At 40.0% G+C, this 15,873-nt stretch overlaps 1 protein-coding gene across 1 annotated transcript in view; it reads left to right on the forward strand.

Annotated features, from left to right (window-relative positions):
• The window catches only part of stxbp5l (syntaxin binding protein 5L), a gene marked incomplete at its 3' end in the record, with an annotated part of 148,567 nt that overhangs the window by 130,189 nt on the left and 2,505 nt on the right, over nucleotides 1–15,873 (forward strand). Inside the window, exons 20-22 of the mRNA XM_080478208.1 lie at nucleotides 4,217–4,396; nucleotides 12,137–12,376; nucleotides 14,515–14,878. Coding sequence (XP_080334334.1) covers nucleotides 4,217–4,396; nucleotides 12,137–12,376; nucleotides 14,515–14,878 — 784 coding nt within the window. The remainder of the gene's footprint in view (nucleotides 1–4,216; nucleotides 4,397–12,136; nucleotides 12,377–14,514; nucleotides 14,879–15,873) is intronic.

Here is a 15,873-nt window from a genome sequence, read left to right on the forward strand (position 1 = left end):
TGCTCGATATAATTCGGTCAGTTGAGCAAAATGTCAGTTCTGTATTTAAATACTGCAAAGTCTACGTCCATGTTTAGTGAGCACATATGAGAAATTAGTAATGAATGACTCAAATGCAGCCGAGTTAATAGGACTTGTTATAAATGCCCCTTACAGGTCCTGCGAGCTCGGTTATTAGTTGGTTACTATTCCTCACACAATGAACAACCCCTCGCTCCTCAGATTAGTCTCTGGTGTTCATTTTGATTAAAATACATTTTACAAAGTGCTATTGCAGCCACTGAGCTATTAAACTGAGGACCCATCTGTGTGTAGCAAGTTTATTATGAGCACATTTTTCCTGTCGTTATAGCTCCAACACTGCACATTTCAAACGGTCGCAGCAGCATCTGGTCACTACAGCTTATTAGGGGAACTATACAAACACACAGAACTCGTCTGTTTTCTCATTATCAACACTAATCCAAAAGCTGTGCTCGTACCTGAAATGAATGGAAACAGAAATGAACTGATTGCTGCTAACTTGGTTGTTTGTATGAAAAGAAAAACACATACATGAGTCCACATCACAAGTCTGCTTTACTCTTTTTTTTTTTTTTTTACACTACCCAACACAGAAGGATTGAAACCTGAGCCAACATTTTTAACAAAGGAATAGCAATTAATTCCTTTGATGTTTTTCTTTGTTGTTTTGTTTTGTTTTTTCAAAATCCAAAATGACATTAAAATGACCAGAATTATTAAGAATGTTAATTCATGGTCTTGATATTTTCCATGTATTCATGGAATATACCAGGAGTCATATAAGCACCATCCCTTGTCTTCCACATGTCAAGTTAATCATTCGGCAAAGAACCAATGAAATATTGCCTTCTTTCTCAGGAGTACACAGACTCATAACACCTCAAGTTTGACCTTTGCAGTCTTCTCTTTACTGCAAAAATGCTTGCAAAATGTTTTAACAACTTATTTTGGTTGCCTCCTGTGTCTGACTGTGGTTTTTGTATTGACACCATATGGTGATCTGTTTATTTGTGCTTCCTTGTCAGACATCCCAGGCCTCAGAAAACCTGATTTTAAATGGAAATTTCAGCAAAACATTGATCCACTTCAGTATTTTGGAGAATGCTAAAACCTTATCTGTGATTCATGTTTGGCATTCAAAGTCATTCTAGTTTCTTGGAAAATGAGCCAGACTTAAGAATCACTATGAATGATACCAGATATAGAGTTATGCCTGTTCCAAAAGAGTGATAATTTATTCCTCTGGACAGGTTTTTCTTTTGTTTTACTGAGATCCAGTAACTGGACCCTGCCAACCTGGTGGGGATAGCTTGGAGCATTGGCCTGGGACTACAGCGGAGCATGCATTATGGAATACTGTATGCCTGCTGTGTGCAACTGCACCAATTGCATGTTCTTTGTTCATTGAAGTGAATTTTGTTTTGTTATGGGGGTTTGTTTTTTTGTTTGGCATTTTTGTTTGACTTAAATTTTTTTTTTACTCAAATTACACCAAATCAATTATTCTTTATAATTTTATTATTTATTTTCTTCATTTTTATCAAATTTCTTTTTTTCATTTAAAGGGATTAACTGGTGCTTTGTTTCCTATTTTTTTGTTTCAGTAAAGGGACCCGGCAGAAAGTTAAGTCTGCCAACAGATCTTAAGACTGATCTTGGTACGGTAGGCGAAAGCCAGCAGTTTTCACTTGATTTCTTTTGAGTCATTTGGTTTCTGCTTTTCTCATGATTTCTAGGCTTTTGTGTTGTAATAGTAGCTTTATTTCCTTCACATTCAAACTTTCTTCTTTCAGTTTTCTTTTCCACTCTCCTGTCCAACCAGCCCATGAGATTGTTGGCCTGAAGCGTCCGTCCATTTTGACCCTTTGAAGTGTTTTGATTTTGATCAAATCTTCTGTATTTGTTTCCTCTACATTTTGCAAGTGTTTATGAAGGTGATTTGTAACTCATGCCCATATCTAAATTCGAGGCTTTCTATCGCTTTATCATGATTGGGTCATCCTCTGATTTTGACACAACCTTTCCTCCATTGACAGCCTTGCTCTGCCGTATTGGATCGCTCGCTCCCTCTCTCACTGTAAAGTGATCATTTCTATCTTGAACAGTCTTTCCTCCATTTTGACTGAATCATCTGCATTACAGATACAGAGCCTTCCTCCTTCTCCCCATACATCTGTAACTGCTACATACGCATCGCAACCTCAGGTTTCCCTTCACTTTCCTTCGACAGTGTCACACATGCTGGCCACTCCTACAAACCTGTGCTTCTCAAACACAAAATGTGCCACTGCCTCTGTATTCCTGTGACTTGTCTCATTTAGTGTCTTCTTTAAAAGTGACTTCTGCAGCAGGGAAGAGAACATGATTTTCAAAATCATACCTGATATCAGCGACAAGAGAACACTTTAGGATATATAAGTTTTTCATTAGACACAAACAGGCTTCTCTACAGAGTCTGCTGCATATAAAAGGGATTAAAGTACATCATAGATTCTGTCCTGTTAAGTACTACAATTCAAACCTCCTTACGGCAGCCAGCTATGATGGTAGGATCTTTTCTTTGTTGTGTGTGCGAGTGTGGGTGTGTGCGTACGAGCGCGTGACTAGTCTTGATGGATGCAGTAATCTATGTAGTGGGTCCACTGCCATTCTCTCTGCACCTTATCAGTTCTCTTCATGATATTTTGGGATAAAATGACTGACTTACTGCTTGCCTCATTGAAATTCACCACAACACAACCTAAAATAGGCTAAACAGCCAAGCTCTCACATTACTTGGCCCCTTGCAGGATTCAATCCCTGTACAGGCTCGGTGCCCCCTGCTGTGTAAGTGGGTGAGTGTTGCAAACAGCCTGGGCGGCACCCCGGTGTTTTTCATCTTCTCTTTGAAATTGAATCACGTGAGCAGCAACTGGATGAAGAGGAGACGAGTATTGACATGACAAATGTTTGATCAGTTGCAAATAAAGTCAGTGTCCTTACGGCTCATTCGCACACAACGCTCCATCCTCATGTTTATTTCTGAGACAAAGTCCAACAACAAAATATTGGATTTCAAATTACCTTCCTTGCCAGCGCAAAAGCCTTTAACCTTGATTTCACTGCCTGGAGGGTGCAGTTAAAGAAAAGGGCAGTGTTTTTTATTTGCTCTTCTCGTCAAGCGAGAACAAGAGCACTCAGACATGGGCATCACGAAGCGGTTAATTACAGCTGTCTCAGCTGCATGTTTGTAACGGGGGAAAAAACAGCAAAGTGCACCCAGTACGCACAAACCCGCTCTTTTTGTCACTGTCTTATTAACAGGGTTCGTTTCTAAACAAACGATTCTGCTCGCATACCCGCACTTCCACAAGCATTGTGTTTCATTAGTGGACAAAGCTCCCACAAAACAGTCTCCCTGAGGGGAGGCTGCCGGATTTCCACCATTTCACAAAGCTACCAGTGTTTTCATGCCAGGACAGGCTGTAGGTGACTACAGCACAACGATACTGAATACTAATTTGCATTAAAAGGGGAAAAAATATTTGTTATCTTTTGTTTTTGTTTTTTTGTTGTTTTGACCCTCGTGTGAAAAAGCTTGTGGCCTTGGAAAAAATTTGTACATAGTTCTTCCTTAAAACAAGACTTTCTAATTCTCCAATAAAAGGGGACACAAAGTGGAGCTTGAATAAGCCTGTTATATATGTACGGTTTTATACTTTCTTTGGAACACAGACTGGATGAAGCTGCACTCACAGATTTCCTCTGCATTTTCCTTTCCTTTCTGTGGCCCCAGCATCTATTTCCTCCTTCCTGCACAAACTTTACCTTCAAGCCACTCTTCAACCCTTTGGTCACCCATTGTCCCTTTTCCCCTCACCATCATCTAACAAGCAGTTAACCAGATTTCCAACATCAGCTTGCTCCTCTTACATGATGAAAGAAAAAAATATCCATCTTCATGGGTTATATAGTGTAATAATGACTTATAGAAGTGCAGTTTTGTAACTGATGGTTATAGTGTTGCAATGGGTTAGGAAGACATCAAAGATAATCTCTGACCTCATTGTCGGATTTCTGAGTTATTCCCTTGTTCATTATTAGACTAAACTTGTGAATATGGATATTGAAGCCAGCAGTGGTTTACAATCTGTTTGAAATTTTGATTGCGTTCCTCTTTTTGTTGTTTGCTAATGCTTTGCCGTTGTTACAGATCATGTCAATGGACATTGCACTAGCCCCACCTCCCAGCCCTGCTCGGCGGGGAAGCCTCGTGTTCCGATGGTTCCTGAGGGGCCACGGCTTACCCGCAGAGGCCCCGGCCGACCACCCTTCCGCAAGGCCCAGTCCGCTGCTTGCATGGAGATCTCTTTGCCTGTGTCCCACACTGAAGGTGTGTGCTTGTCTTCCCAACTCCCATCCCTAAACCTCAGTAACATAACCCCGCCTCCTAACAAGTGCATGCCATCCTCTCACCCTGGGGTAAGTCAATTGAGGCCTGACGCATAGTTAACACAAGGCAAGCACAAGCTAATGCAAGTTAGCGTTGTAAAAATTGAGATTGTTGCTTGGCTTTGTGAGGATAGCACAATATTGGAAACAACAGAATGGACGTTTTGCAGCTTCATTTATTTCTTCATGCAATTGCTTGCAGAACCGTCATTCCAAACAATAAAGAGCCAATTATCGTTTAGAAAACTCTGAAAGACTGAAGCTTAAGATTTCTCTATTTGTTCAAGCAATCAATATGGTGGAGTTGTACTAACTGCATCGACCTCATAACTTGATGTTAACATTATAACATTTCATCCAAATTATTGAGCTGGAGTCAGTTTAATTTTTCCTGTTTCATCACAAAGAAAACAGTCTAAACATGTGGACCAAAAATTAACACTTTGGGCTTCATAGATTTCAGACATTAATAAAACAGCAAATCTTTACTTCCACATAATCCAAATTTAAGAGAGTAGTTAACAGCTATTGATGCTATTGAAACTGCTCTAAAAAATCTACATTATTGAATGGTTTGTAACACAAATGAAGGATAACAAATACCCTTATATGTACAAAACATACAGACATTTGTATTTGCGATCTTATTTCACTTTGTTGTAACAATGCTTTTTGGCAATACTTTGTCTCCATTGAAAAGCCTCTTTATGTCTCTTATCAATGGTAATGATGTAGGCAGAGATGATTTGGCAATTTTTCATGGGCACAAACAAATAACTCTGCTGCTCATCCAACAAATGCATGTTTCTACTGTTGAAACAGCCAGCATATGTTGAAGATATCGATAAAGTACTACTTATTTTATATTTAAAATATAATATTTTTCTCATTTTTATATCAAACATGTCTGCGGCTTGCATTAGCATCACCTGACAACAATTGGACATCAGGGTCTGCTTTTTCTTAATGCAAGTCAACTTCTCTTGCATTCTGTCCATTAAATTGTTGTGTGTGTCGACCATGTTGCAGGCCTGAAGGTTAGTCTGATACAGAATTATTCAACCAGTTTTTTCCTTCAGTTTCTTTCTTTTAGTTTGTTTTATTCAAGTGCGCTGATTGGTCTTTAATGCATTCAACTGTTTCTTTCCCCATCAAGGTCTAGTGAGGTAACATTTCTTGCTCTTTTGTTGCAGATCCATTCTCTGATTTTTGTTTTCATGCAAATAACAAAACAGTATGAAGTGTTATACGTAGTGTGGCCACACCTCCCGACTATCTCTTAATCCAACTAACCACAGCAGCAAGTCGTCTCTTCATATCATAATCTGAAATATGAACTGAAACACCTTCTTTTCAGTGAGCTCACTGATAAAAATGGGGAAAAATACAAACACTTTTTCCACTCTGGCTTTTTGACATTTTCACTGACAAGTCTGGTGTTTTTCTTTCAATTTGAACTCTTCACACTCTGACTTACACTCCTGAAGTATAAATTTTCCCGGCAGAGGCTTCATATCTCCGTGATCACAGCAGCAATGTGTGTGTATACATATCTTTTTTTGTGTGTGACACAAAAGAAAATGTTTCTGTTCTGTGCGTGCATGTATCTGTTTCTGAGTGTGCAAAGCCAAAATGACATTATGAATTAAAACAGCTGATAAATCAACTAATAGAACGGGTCCATCCCCCACAAAAACATATTAGTTTTAAAGGCTTTTCAATGAGGTGTCATTTTTTTCGAATATGTCCTTACAAAACATCTGAAAACTGAGACAGTCGATGTGCTGTCGAGTGAAATTTGAGCATGACCCTCATTACAGTTGTGAGACATTGACTGCTGCCTGATCTCCACCAGCACTGTATCCCATTTTTTTTTTTTACTTACACAGACAGTATTTGTAAATCGTTGCACTTGCAGACATCAATGCAGATCATTAGTTTGCTGTAAATGAGCAACACACTCGGGCACAAGAATTATGTCCATATTTTTCATGTTAACAAGGCCCCTGATGTTGCCTTTGAGGTGTCCTGCCTCTGTGCTGATTCGCGTGGTCTGATGATAATCTGATGGTGGTAAAATTGAGGGTGAGGATAGCTGGCCAAAAAAAGGCTGCAGGTGCATGAATAAGATTTAAGTGTGTGATCTATAAAAACTGCCAGAGTAATGATAGCGTCTGGATGCAGAGCACTTGTTTGACACCGCAATGCTCTAATTTAAAGTGTGAAACAGATTGCAGCAGATCGTCATACAGATTATCTGTGCGTTGTGTGTGAGCGCATTTACATACACGTCAGTCAAGGTTTTCATGGTGGTCCTAAAAGCACCGCATGCGCTGCATTGCCAGTAAATACTGCTTATGCACTGTAACACCTGAGGAGAATCCGTCGTTGTCCAGTCACAGTTTTTCTTATAATTTTTTCAGATTCTCAGTCAGGTCACGGCGGGCTAATCCCTCCTTTAGAAACCCAGCATTGTGACAATTCTCAAAAATGTCACAGTAGCTGCTGCCACCCAGCACAAACATCAGCCAATAAGTGGCAGCAAATGTTGGCAGCTGAAGGGGAGAGTATGTTTTCAAACAATGCATTTGGCCTATGCTTTAAAATAATCTATATTTGTTTTTTGTTTGTTTTTTTAATTATTAATTTTCTTTTACCGTTGTAAAATCCTTGCAGTGTCATTGCTGTGATGCTGGTGCAAATCATCACTGTAAAATAAAAACCAGTGTGATGCAGGGCTGCTGTTGAGTCGCAGCTGACCCTTTTACAGCAATTCTGCAATTACATTCACGCTGCTATCTTCATCGACCTCATTATACAGCAGTGACCTGGAACCAAGAGGGAGACAGTTTTTCATTAGCATTAGCATGAGGTGAATGTTTTATCAGAGCGTCAGCTAAGGTTACAGGTGCACCATCAGCCAGACCAGTCCAGAAGACGCTGGAAATTGTTCTTTTCTACAGCTGATTTAATGTACTTACACCGTCAGAAAGTATTCCAACAAACTTAATGAGTTACAAGCATTGACGTTTGTTTTTTTTGGAGAGGGCTTTGGCCCTCTCCCTGATCGTAGCTTCTCTGCAGTGTCAGATGAGGACAAGCTTGCGGAAGATACGACCCCCTCACTCTGTGTACCTGGTCGTGAACAGTTTCCTCTTGCCTACAAAATTCTGGCGTATTGTGTTAGATGTGGCTTTAACCTTGATAAATTTTCAGTGGTTATATCCTGTCTGCTTCATGTCAATAATGCATCAAATCCTGCCTCCAGTTATGTTATTCATTTATTTTGTAAAATACCAGCTTCCTTTTACGTTTTTCGCTTTCATTGCTGTTCACTCAGTCAACTGAAAAAATCCTTTCCAGTCTGGACACACCACCAGCTTTCCTCTTCTGCCACCCTCTAAAATGTCAAAGTGTCAACATACTACATAATCTAATTGGCAGCTTGCCGTGAAGTTCTTTGAGCCCTCTCATGCTTTCAGCCCTTTTCACAGTGTGCATTGTAATGAATGTTGTAGCCACTGTATATCACTTTGCAGGTCTACAGAAGAATAGTACAGCTACCATATGATTCTGCAAAATCCGATGGGCCAACAAACAGGGAGAACTTTTAATCATTTATAATTGGAACTCATTGGCAAGCTTAATGAAAATGTTCCAATATATGTATTTGTACATGTGCATAAACTGCACAAGCTTAACCTACTAGGACCTGGCGTCCAAATATGTGGACATCATTTTAGGTTGTCTAGACCACAATACAAAATTAATTTGGGTCATAGGATGAACACGAAAACATTCCCCTAATAAATTACATTTTGTATTTGTCTGTTCAAACACTAGTTTGTTGTATATTTGTTGGATATGCGCTATGATTTTTCAGACTCACAACCAGTTTTCCATACTTTAGAAGAATGACTCATAAAGAGCTTTGAGAGTAAATGAAGCAATTTTTTAAGTAATAGAAACAGCCATAGATTATAGCATTAATAATGAGTATTTAGAATGAGTCAACAGTCATTTTTTTTCTCTGCAAACTCCTATCTATTGCCTACCTTTGGTGCTGTTTGTTAATCGGTTGCACTGGGTTACCACAGTGAAGAGCCAGCAGGATCACTGGAATAATTAAAGGTCAACAAGCATTGCTAGAAATGAGGCCGATGTTAATGAGGCCTGCATGCCAGGCAAGGAGACAGAGGAGGGAATTGGCAGGGGGAGACAGACTTCTGTTACAGTAAACATTTTCATACCTCCTATCCTGGTTAGGCAGCACAATTATTAATTATTGAAGAAACAGTGGAGGATGGTGTTGAATTTGTTTCTGGACATTAATATGAGCTGGGGTTTCTTAAAAGACGTTTTGGTTTTCCCAAACATTAACCTATTTTTACTCACAATACTTTTATACAGAGGCAAAGAAAGGTTTGCAAGGATGGGTGGCTGGATAAATATGTAGACAGATGGGATCCAGCTGATAAGATTGATACAGATGTGGTCTATGTCAATATATCAACATGGCAATACGCTTAAGACTGAATTGTGATGAATTCTGTTTCCATGGGTTATGCATTAATGTACTGCAAATTGAAAATTATTGAATTTTAAATACACAAAAAAATGTATCAGCCAATTTAAAATAATTTGTATTGCATGTTTAACTCAAATCTTTTAGCCATTGTAGATAAAGTACACACAATAGATATGATATAGATTTAGTAGATGTGAGATAAAATAGGTATGAAATACAGTAGATGAGTAGATATAGGAGATAAATACAGTACATTTGACATACAGTAAATATGAGATACAATAAATAGAGCTATATATACTGGTTTTACAAACTAAACTAACATATATTTCTCTGGTACCACACCATAGAAGTGAGGTCACCTGCTGTGACATAATGGGTTCCAGATGGAGCTCTGCTGTTATTGGCCTACACCTAATTGGTAAAATTTGACAGTTTAAGGTCAACGATCGTTCAGTAACTCGCAAATAAACTCTTAAAAATAATGTGTATATCTTACTACATACATCACTTTGTGTTAACCTATGAACACGTGTGCATCTTTGCTGAAAATGCAAACACAACTTGACCATTTGTTCATTTATTTCTTTATTCAAACAGGACCGTGCATATTAATGTACAAGCCAACTCTTTATGTGGTAACTGTAGATATGCCGGATTTAGCACAAGGCTAATTGTCGCATATTACCTTTCTAAAGATTATTCCTATTTACAGGAAGGACCACGTATGGTCACATCAAATCAAAGCATAAATGGAGGAGCAAACATTCGTGAAGGGATGCATGCAGATGTCACCTGAGTTCTTCATGGGTTGAAGACAAACTTGGCACCGAGCTGTATTCATAGTCATCAGCAGTGAAGATGGAGGTTGAGCCTCTTCTCCCGGTGTCTGTCCTTGTCCTCACTAAAGTGTGCGTGGGTGTCTGTGCACGTACCAATGTATAAATCCAGCACTTTTGTCCGTCTCGCCACTTCACATTGTCTGCCTTCCCTTATCGAATCCCCAACATTGCCTCGCCTGCTTCTCGCCCCACCATGAGGGCCCTCCAGGGGTCCCTCTGTCCTGTCAGGGCAACACTGTGCCTGACTTTCATTAGCCAGCACCCCACAGGCTCTGTCACACAGCGTAAACACACCCGGCAACACACAGCAAAAAACCGAGCTGCTGCTGCTCAGACTCAAGGCTGTATTTTTATTATTATTATTATTATTATTATTATTATTATTATTATTATTATTATTATTATTATTATTATGACTGCCAGCAGCATTGTACAGCATTGTTGTAAAGATACCCGAATTATAATCATAATTCTGCTTGAATACTGTGGTTAACAAGAGAAGTCAGCCAAAGAAGAGAATATCTTCAGCTCATCTCTGGAATAGACTGCTTGTCTCTGCTTTGTAAGGAATTCTTCATCGAGGATCCACTTTACAAATCACACAATCAAGCTGAATCAAGACTTCGGTTGTCGTGCAACAGTGCTGTACTCTTACTCCTCAGTGCTGTATCAGAGTCAGTCAGAATATTCACAGATGGTGCAAGATGTGGGTAAAGGTTGTGTGGCCACTAGTCTTTCTTTTTCAATCTTTTGTATGTTTTTGAAGGTATTTTTTAAAACACTCTGCTGCATCTTTCTCTCTTTCTTTCTTTTTTTTTTCTGTCAATCACTGGTACTGCTGTTCATCTGTCTGTCTCATCTGTTTCTCCGTCCGGTTTTGGCCACACCCGTTCGTGTGCATATATGTGTGTTTGTTTCTCTGGGTTCATGGCGGGTGGTGGTTTGTTCTATGGGCTTCATGTCGTGGGGGTATAAGTAGGGCATGCGTCCAGGAGGGCAATGCTTCAGCAGTTACACGGAGTCACTATGTACTCACATGACGAGCACCACACCACCGCCTCCTACTGCTGGAGTGAGAGAGGTAAGGGGGCTTCGGCCACAAACCCACCAACTGCTGACACATTTCCGTGCGTCCGTCCGTCCGTCCGTCAGAGTGTCAGTCCGTCCTGTGGCCCTGTCTCTTCGGAATAAAAGAAAGAAAAATAAAAAGCCCACACGTACTTGCGCTGCTCCTGGAAGGTGGTGGGCGTTGGGTAATGCCACATGTATAGCAGTACACACAATGTTATGTAGGGCATCATCCTTTTTGACATGCACACTGTCATTAAATAGCACATGCACTTTGTTTTCTTCTTTTTCATGTTTAATTTATTTTTGTATTTACCAGAGACAACACAAGTAAGCACTGCTGATTTAATCCACAGAATTTTGCTGTCTACCAATTTCAGATTGTGTCCATTGTTGGGCTTTTAGAACTGTGTTCAAACAGTCTAACAGATTAATCGATTAAACAGGATCGCTTGGTAGATTCTCCTCTCAAAAGTCTGCTCAAAAAATGCCTCTATTGAGCATCTGTCAAGATTGATAAGTGTACACCAGGCTTGGCAGCCATCTGCAGTTGCCGTTACATAAAGTCTCCACTTTGTGTGACATTAGGCCGGGAACGCAGCGCTGCACATTTCCTGGCTCTGAATAATTCAGAAACGCAACGATACAGAAATACTTTTCATGATGGCAGTACACAATGGCAGGCCTGAATGTGAAGCACTCAAATAGAGCCAGCAAAGTTTTTGAATATGTTTTGTGTGTGTGTGTGTGTGTGTGTGTGTGTGTGTGTGTGTGTGTGTGTGTGTGTGTGTGTGTGTGTGTGTGTGTGTGTGTGTGTGTGTGTGTGTGTGTGTGTGTGTGTGTGTGTGTGTGTGTGTGTGTGTGTGTGAACATGTCTGTTCAGCTGTATTTATGTAACAAATGATCACTTTACTTCCCGGTTTATTGCACCTATTCTTCAGAATTCCATATCTTATATGAGATGCAGACAATCCATGTTATACTTTTACAATATTTATCTTTTTATCTCTCCTCACTGTATTTCTTTTTCTTTTTAACGGCTTGTGCACTCACACCTCCTCTCCTCTTTCGGCTTCATCATGTTTCTATTCACTCCCACCACTCTCACCGCTGCCATAATTTCCTATTTACAACACTTTGTCCTCGTTTTGTTTTTCTCTTTGTACCTTCCTTATTTTGTCATGGCGTCACGCCTCTCTCCACTTCTTTCTCGCCTCTGCTCGCTGGTCGCCGCTGCATGTAGAGAGTCGTGAGAACTCCTTCAGCCGCTCGCGTAGTTCCAGTGTGTCCAGCATTGACCGGGACACCAAAGAGGCCATCACCACACTGCAGTTTGGAGAGTCCTACGGACGCAAGAGCGACGCCTTGCCGACTCCGTGTCTGTGGGTGGGCACCAGTTTGGGTGTCGCCCTGGTTATCCCAATGTCCATCCCTACCGAGCAGGAGGAGAGGATGGAGGAAGCTGTCACTATCGGCCCCAGTGGTGAGTAGCAGTGACACTGGATTTGTTTCAGCAAATTCATCCATCTTCCATTTGTCCTTAGCCAGTTTCAGGCCAGTTTCAGGCCATGGAGCCGATCCCAGCTGACTGGGCAAAAGCAGGGTAGGCTACATACAGGACAATTACGCACGCTCATGTCCACACACATGGGAAGTATGGAGGTAAAAAGCATCTAAATGCACGTCTATGTACCACTGTGACATCATGCAAAGTTAAACACAGAAAGACATTTGAATATTTGGGATGTAAGAAAAAATAATAATTAACCCTGAGTGAAAGACATGGATATTTGACATGTTACTGTATTGAGCACCAGGAGGCACTGCAATAATTGGCATAATGTTTATATTGCAGTTATTTTACCATAAAAGGTTTTGAAAAAAAGCTTCAATCAAATATCTTTCATATCATAATTGCACTTATTTGAAACAAAAGGAAACATCGAGAGTTGTCCTTAATTTGTTGGGTGTTTTGCTTGCATTTTACTCAAGCTCAATTCTAGCCGTATGTAAACTAAAAGGACTAACAGTTCAGATCAGTGTTCACAGATGTTACTATTTTGGTGAAAACCAAAAGTACAAACACCCAAACTCTAATGATTAGACTGAAAGGTTATAAAAGGTGATTCAATATACAAAGAGGCATTTAGAAAATGCAAGGCATAAAACATTAAGGAACACACTTAGATCCATAAAATAAATTCTAAATATGCCATCACTTTTTTTTTTTTTTTATCTCATTTTCACAGTGTTTACAACACTATTTACTTTTTCAGCCGTGGTGCATTTTCAATCTGGAACTTTTCCCTTTTTTTTTATTAAAACAGCTATATCTTCCCACCTGTGGCTTTGACACCGTGGTAACAGGCAAAACATAAAGCTGTGTGTGGATTTTTAATGTTCAAATGTTCTCTGTGAAAATGGGAGTAAATGGACTTTACTGCATGCTCTCAATTTCTCGGTTGCTTAACAGTTTGTCATTAAAGTAACACAGCAGGGCATAATGGGAGTACATTGATTGGGTACTTAATGAGAGCTTTTCAAACTGCTCCAAAAACTCAACATGATTAGGAAATGTATCAGTGCAAAATTTAAGTACTTTGCATTTGATAGAGACTCAATCGGTTATATTGTCATAAGGTCAGAGTCATTATGACCTTTATTGTGAATGTTAAAGATGCATTTATGGATTTCAATAAACATCAACGACAGGACACAGACTTCTAAGTTTCATCTGATAAAAGAGTTACATCTTTGAATTGTATTCAGGAGATTGGTTTTCATTCATGTCGCACAGTAAAGTTTACTTCCAGCTTGACACGTGACTGTTTCTACGTTGCAAACAAGCAATTTGTGGAATTGAGCATAAGGCGCACTCACTTTGAAAACCATGGACACTGATCTGAGTAGGGAAATAAAACTATTCATCCCAATTCAGACATGGCCATTTGATGCAATTTGTTTACTCAGACATAGGAGTAAGTTGGCATAAAGCAAAGCTTTTAAAATAATAGCAGTTTGTTTAGTTTGGGTTTTTTTTCAGAGGAATTAAGTGCACTCGGTTGAGCTTTCAGACGAGCATTTCATCCTCGCTGAAGAACTCATTTGTTCCAATTAGACCCCATTTGTTGTCATCATGCACAATCTTGAAAATTACTTTCCTCTGAGCTCAGGAGAATTGATAGATAGTACGGTTTATTGTTTTGGACTAAGCATGCCTCGCCACCCACCATAACCATCATGTGAAGAGCACGAGCTCCAGGTTGTAGGAAAAATTGCTGCATGATTTTAAGATCGAGCTGCACTTGTTCTCCTGGAGGTAAACGAATAGAAGGTTGTCATGTGAACGGACATTAAAGAACTATTGCACTTTCCCTGTGTGTTTTTGAATCGCGAACATGGATTGGAGGAGTTTCAACAAATGTCTTTAGTAAATGAGAAGAAACACATCTCCACAAAATGACTTTGTGAACCTTTGTGATTGTTAGAATTACATCAATCTTTCTACAATACTATATGTAGTAGAAACAAGAGTAGCACTGTTTTTGCATCCCCTGATTTCTTGACAGGTGTTAGTATTTGTACCTTACTTTTTTCAATCTTTCTTCGAAACTCTCCCAGGAGCCGTTCTGATGTTGAAGGGCTCTGTGCTGCGCTTTGGCTTCTTGGATTGCATGGGAGCTCTGATCCAGAGCCCCTACGAGGTTTGGCGGGACCTCAACGCCCCCGAGGACCCTGACAGACCACGGAGGCGCAAGCTGGTGAACTTTTCGCCCTCCTCTTCCCAGGACGCCTGTGGAGAGGGACATTTGGCTGTGGTGTGCTCTGAAAGGCAGGCCAAAGTCTTCTTGATGCCATCCCAGTCTTGCCTCTTTGTCCACAACATCACCGAGTCGTCCTTTGTGCTGCGAGCCGACGTGGTGTCTGTGTGTAACAGTGTGGGCCTGGCCTGCTTCTGCGCTAACGGACATGTCATGACGCTCAGGTACGACCTCACGACAAGCTCAGGCTGGCATGCGTTTTACATTCGACTGACTTGATAGCCTGAAATAATTGTGGAATGTTTCAGCCAGCATTTGATGGGCTTTTCTGGCTGTGACTCAGTCAGCAGAGCAGGGTATTTTCCAATCCTCAAATTAGCGATTGATTCCCATCTTCACCTATCCATCTGTTGAAGTGTCCTTGGGCAAGGCACTGAGCCCCAAGGTGCATTCAACTAGTGGTGTGGAACAAGCACTGGAGGGCGATGACTGAAATGACTTCCCTGATAGAGGCTGGTCCAAATAGCGTCCAACAGTTTCCTTTTTAAAGCTCCAGAAATGTGCCTCATTGTACTTTTTGTTATTATTATGAGACGTTCTGCCTGTGTATTGGTAAATATAACTAACCATGAAAAGAACACACAGGCTGCTGAAGAGTTTTAAAAAAAGACATTTTGCAGAGCTCATTTAGCTTTGGCCCAAAGAAAACTGGGAGAGTTTCTTTCATTTGCTGTCTTTGTTGATGCTCTGATGAATTGTGTTCACAGACAGTTGTTTTCACAAGTTTTGTGAATTCATACAGGAACTTGTGATTTGAGAGTGATATTGTGATTGTTTGTTATTCAGAGCTGCCAGTGTTGGTTTTGATAAGTCCCTAATGGACTGAGCTTTTTATCATTTCCATTAGATCTTTAAATTATCAGGTATGCTCAGGTTTGTTTTTTTAATGAGTGACTATCAGTGACATTGTTTAATGTTGATGTAGTACAATTATCAGTGTTCTAAATGGATTGAAATTAAAGTTTCCAAACTTTTTTGGCTTGCAACCTACCAGGTCAAATTGGCCCATTGAAAAAAACAAATGACACAAGTTTAAGAAATTATTAAAAATAGAACGATTTATGTTTAGCTATTTTCTAGTTTCTTCTTCAACAGATTCCTTAATTAAAACAGGACTCCAAAAATGCTATTAACTTCTTGATAAACTCATGAGCTGTGA

The sequence above is a fragment of the Lipophrys pholis genome (assembly GCF_963383615.2).
Source record: "Lipophrys pholis genome assembly, chromosome: 13".
Lineage (NCBI taxonomy): Eukaryota > Metazoa > Chordata > Actinopteri > Blenniiformes > Blenniidae > Lipophrys > Lipophrys pholis.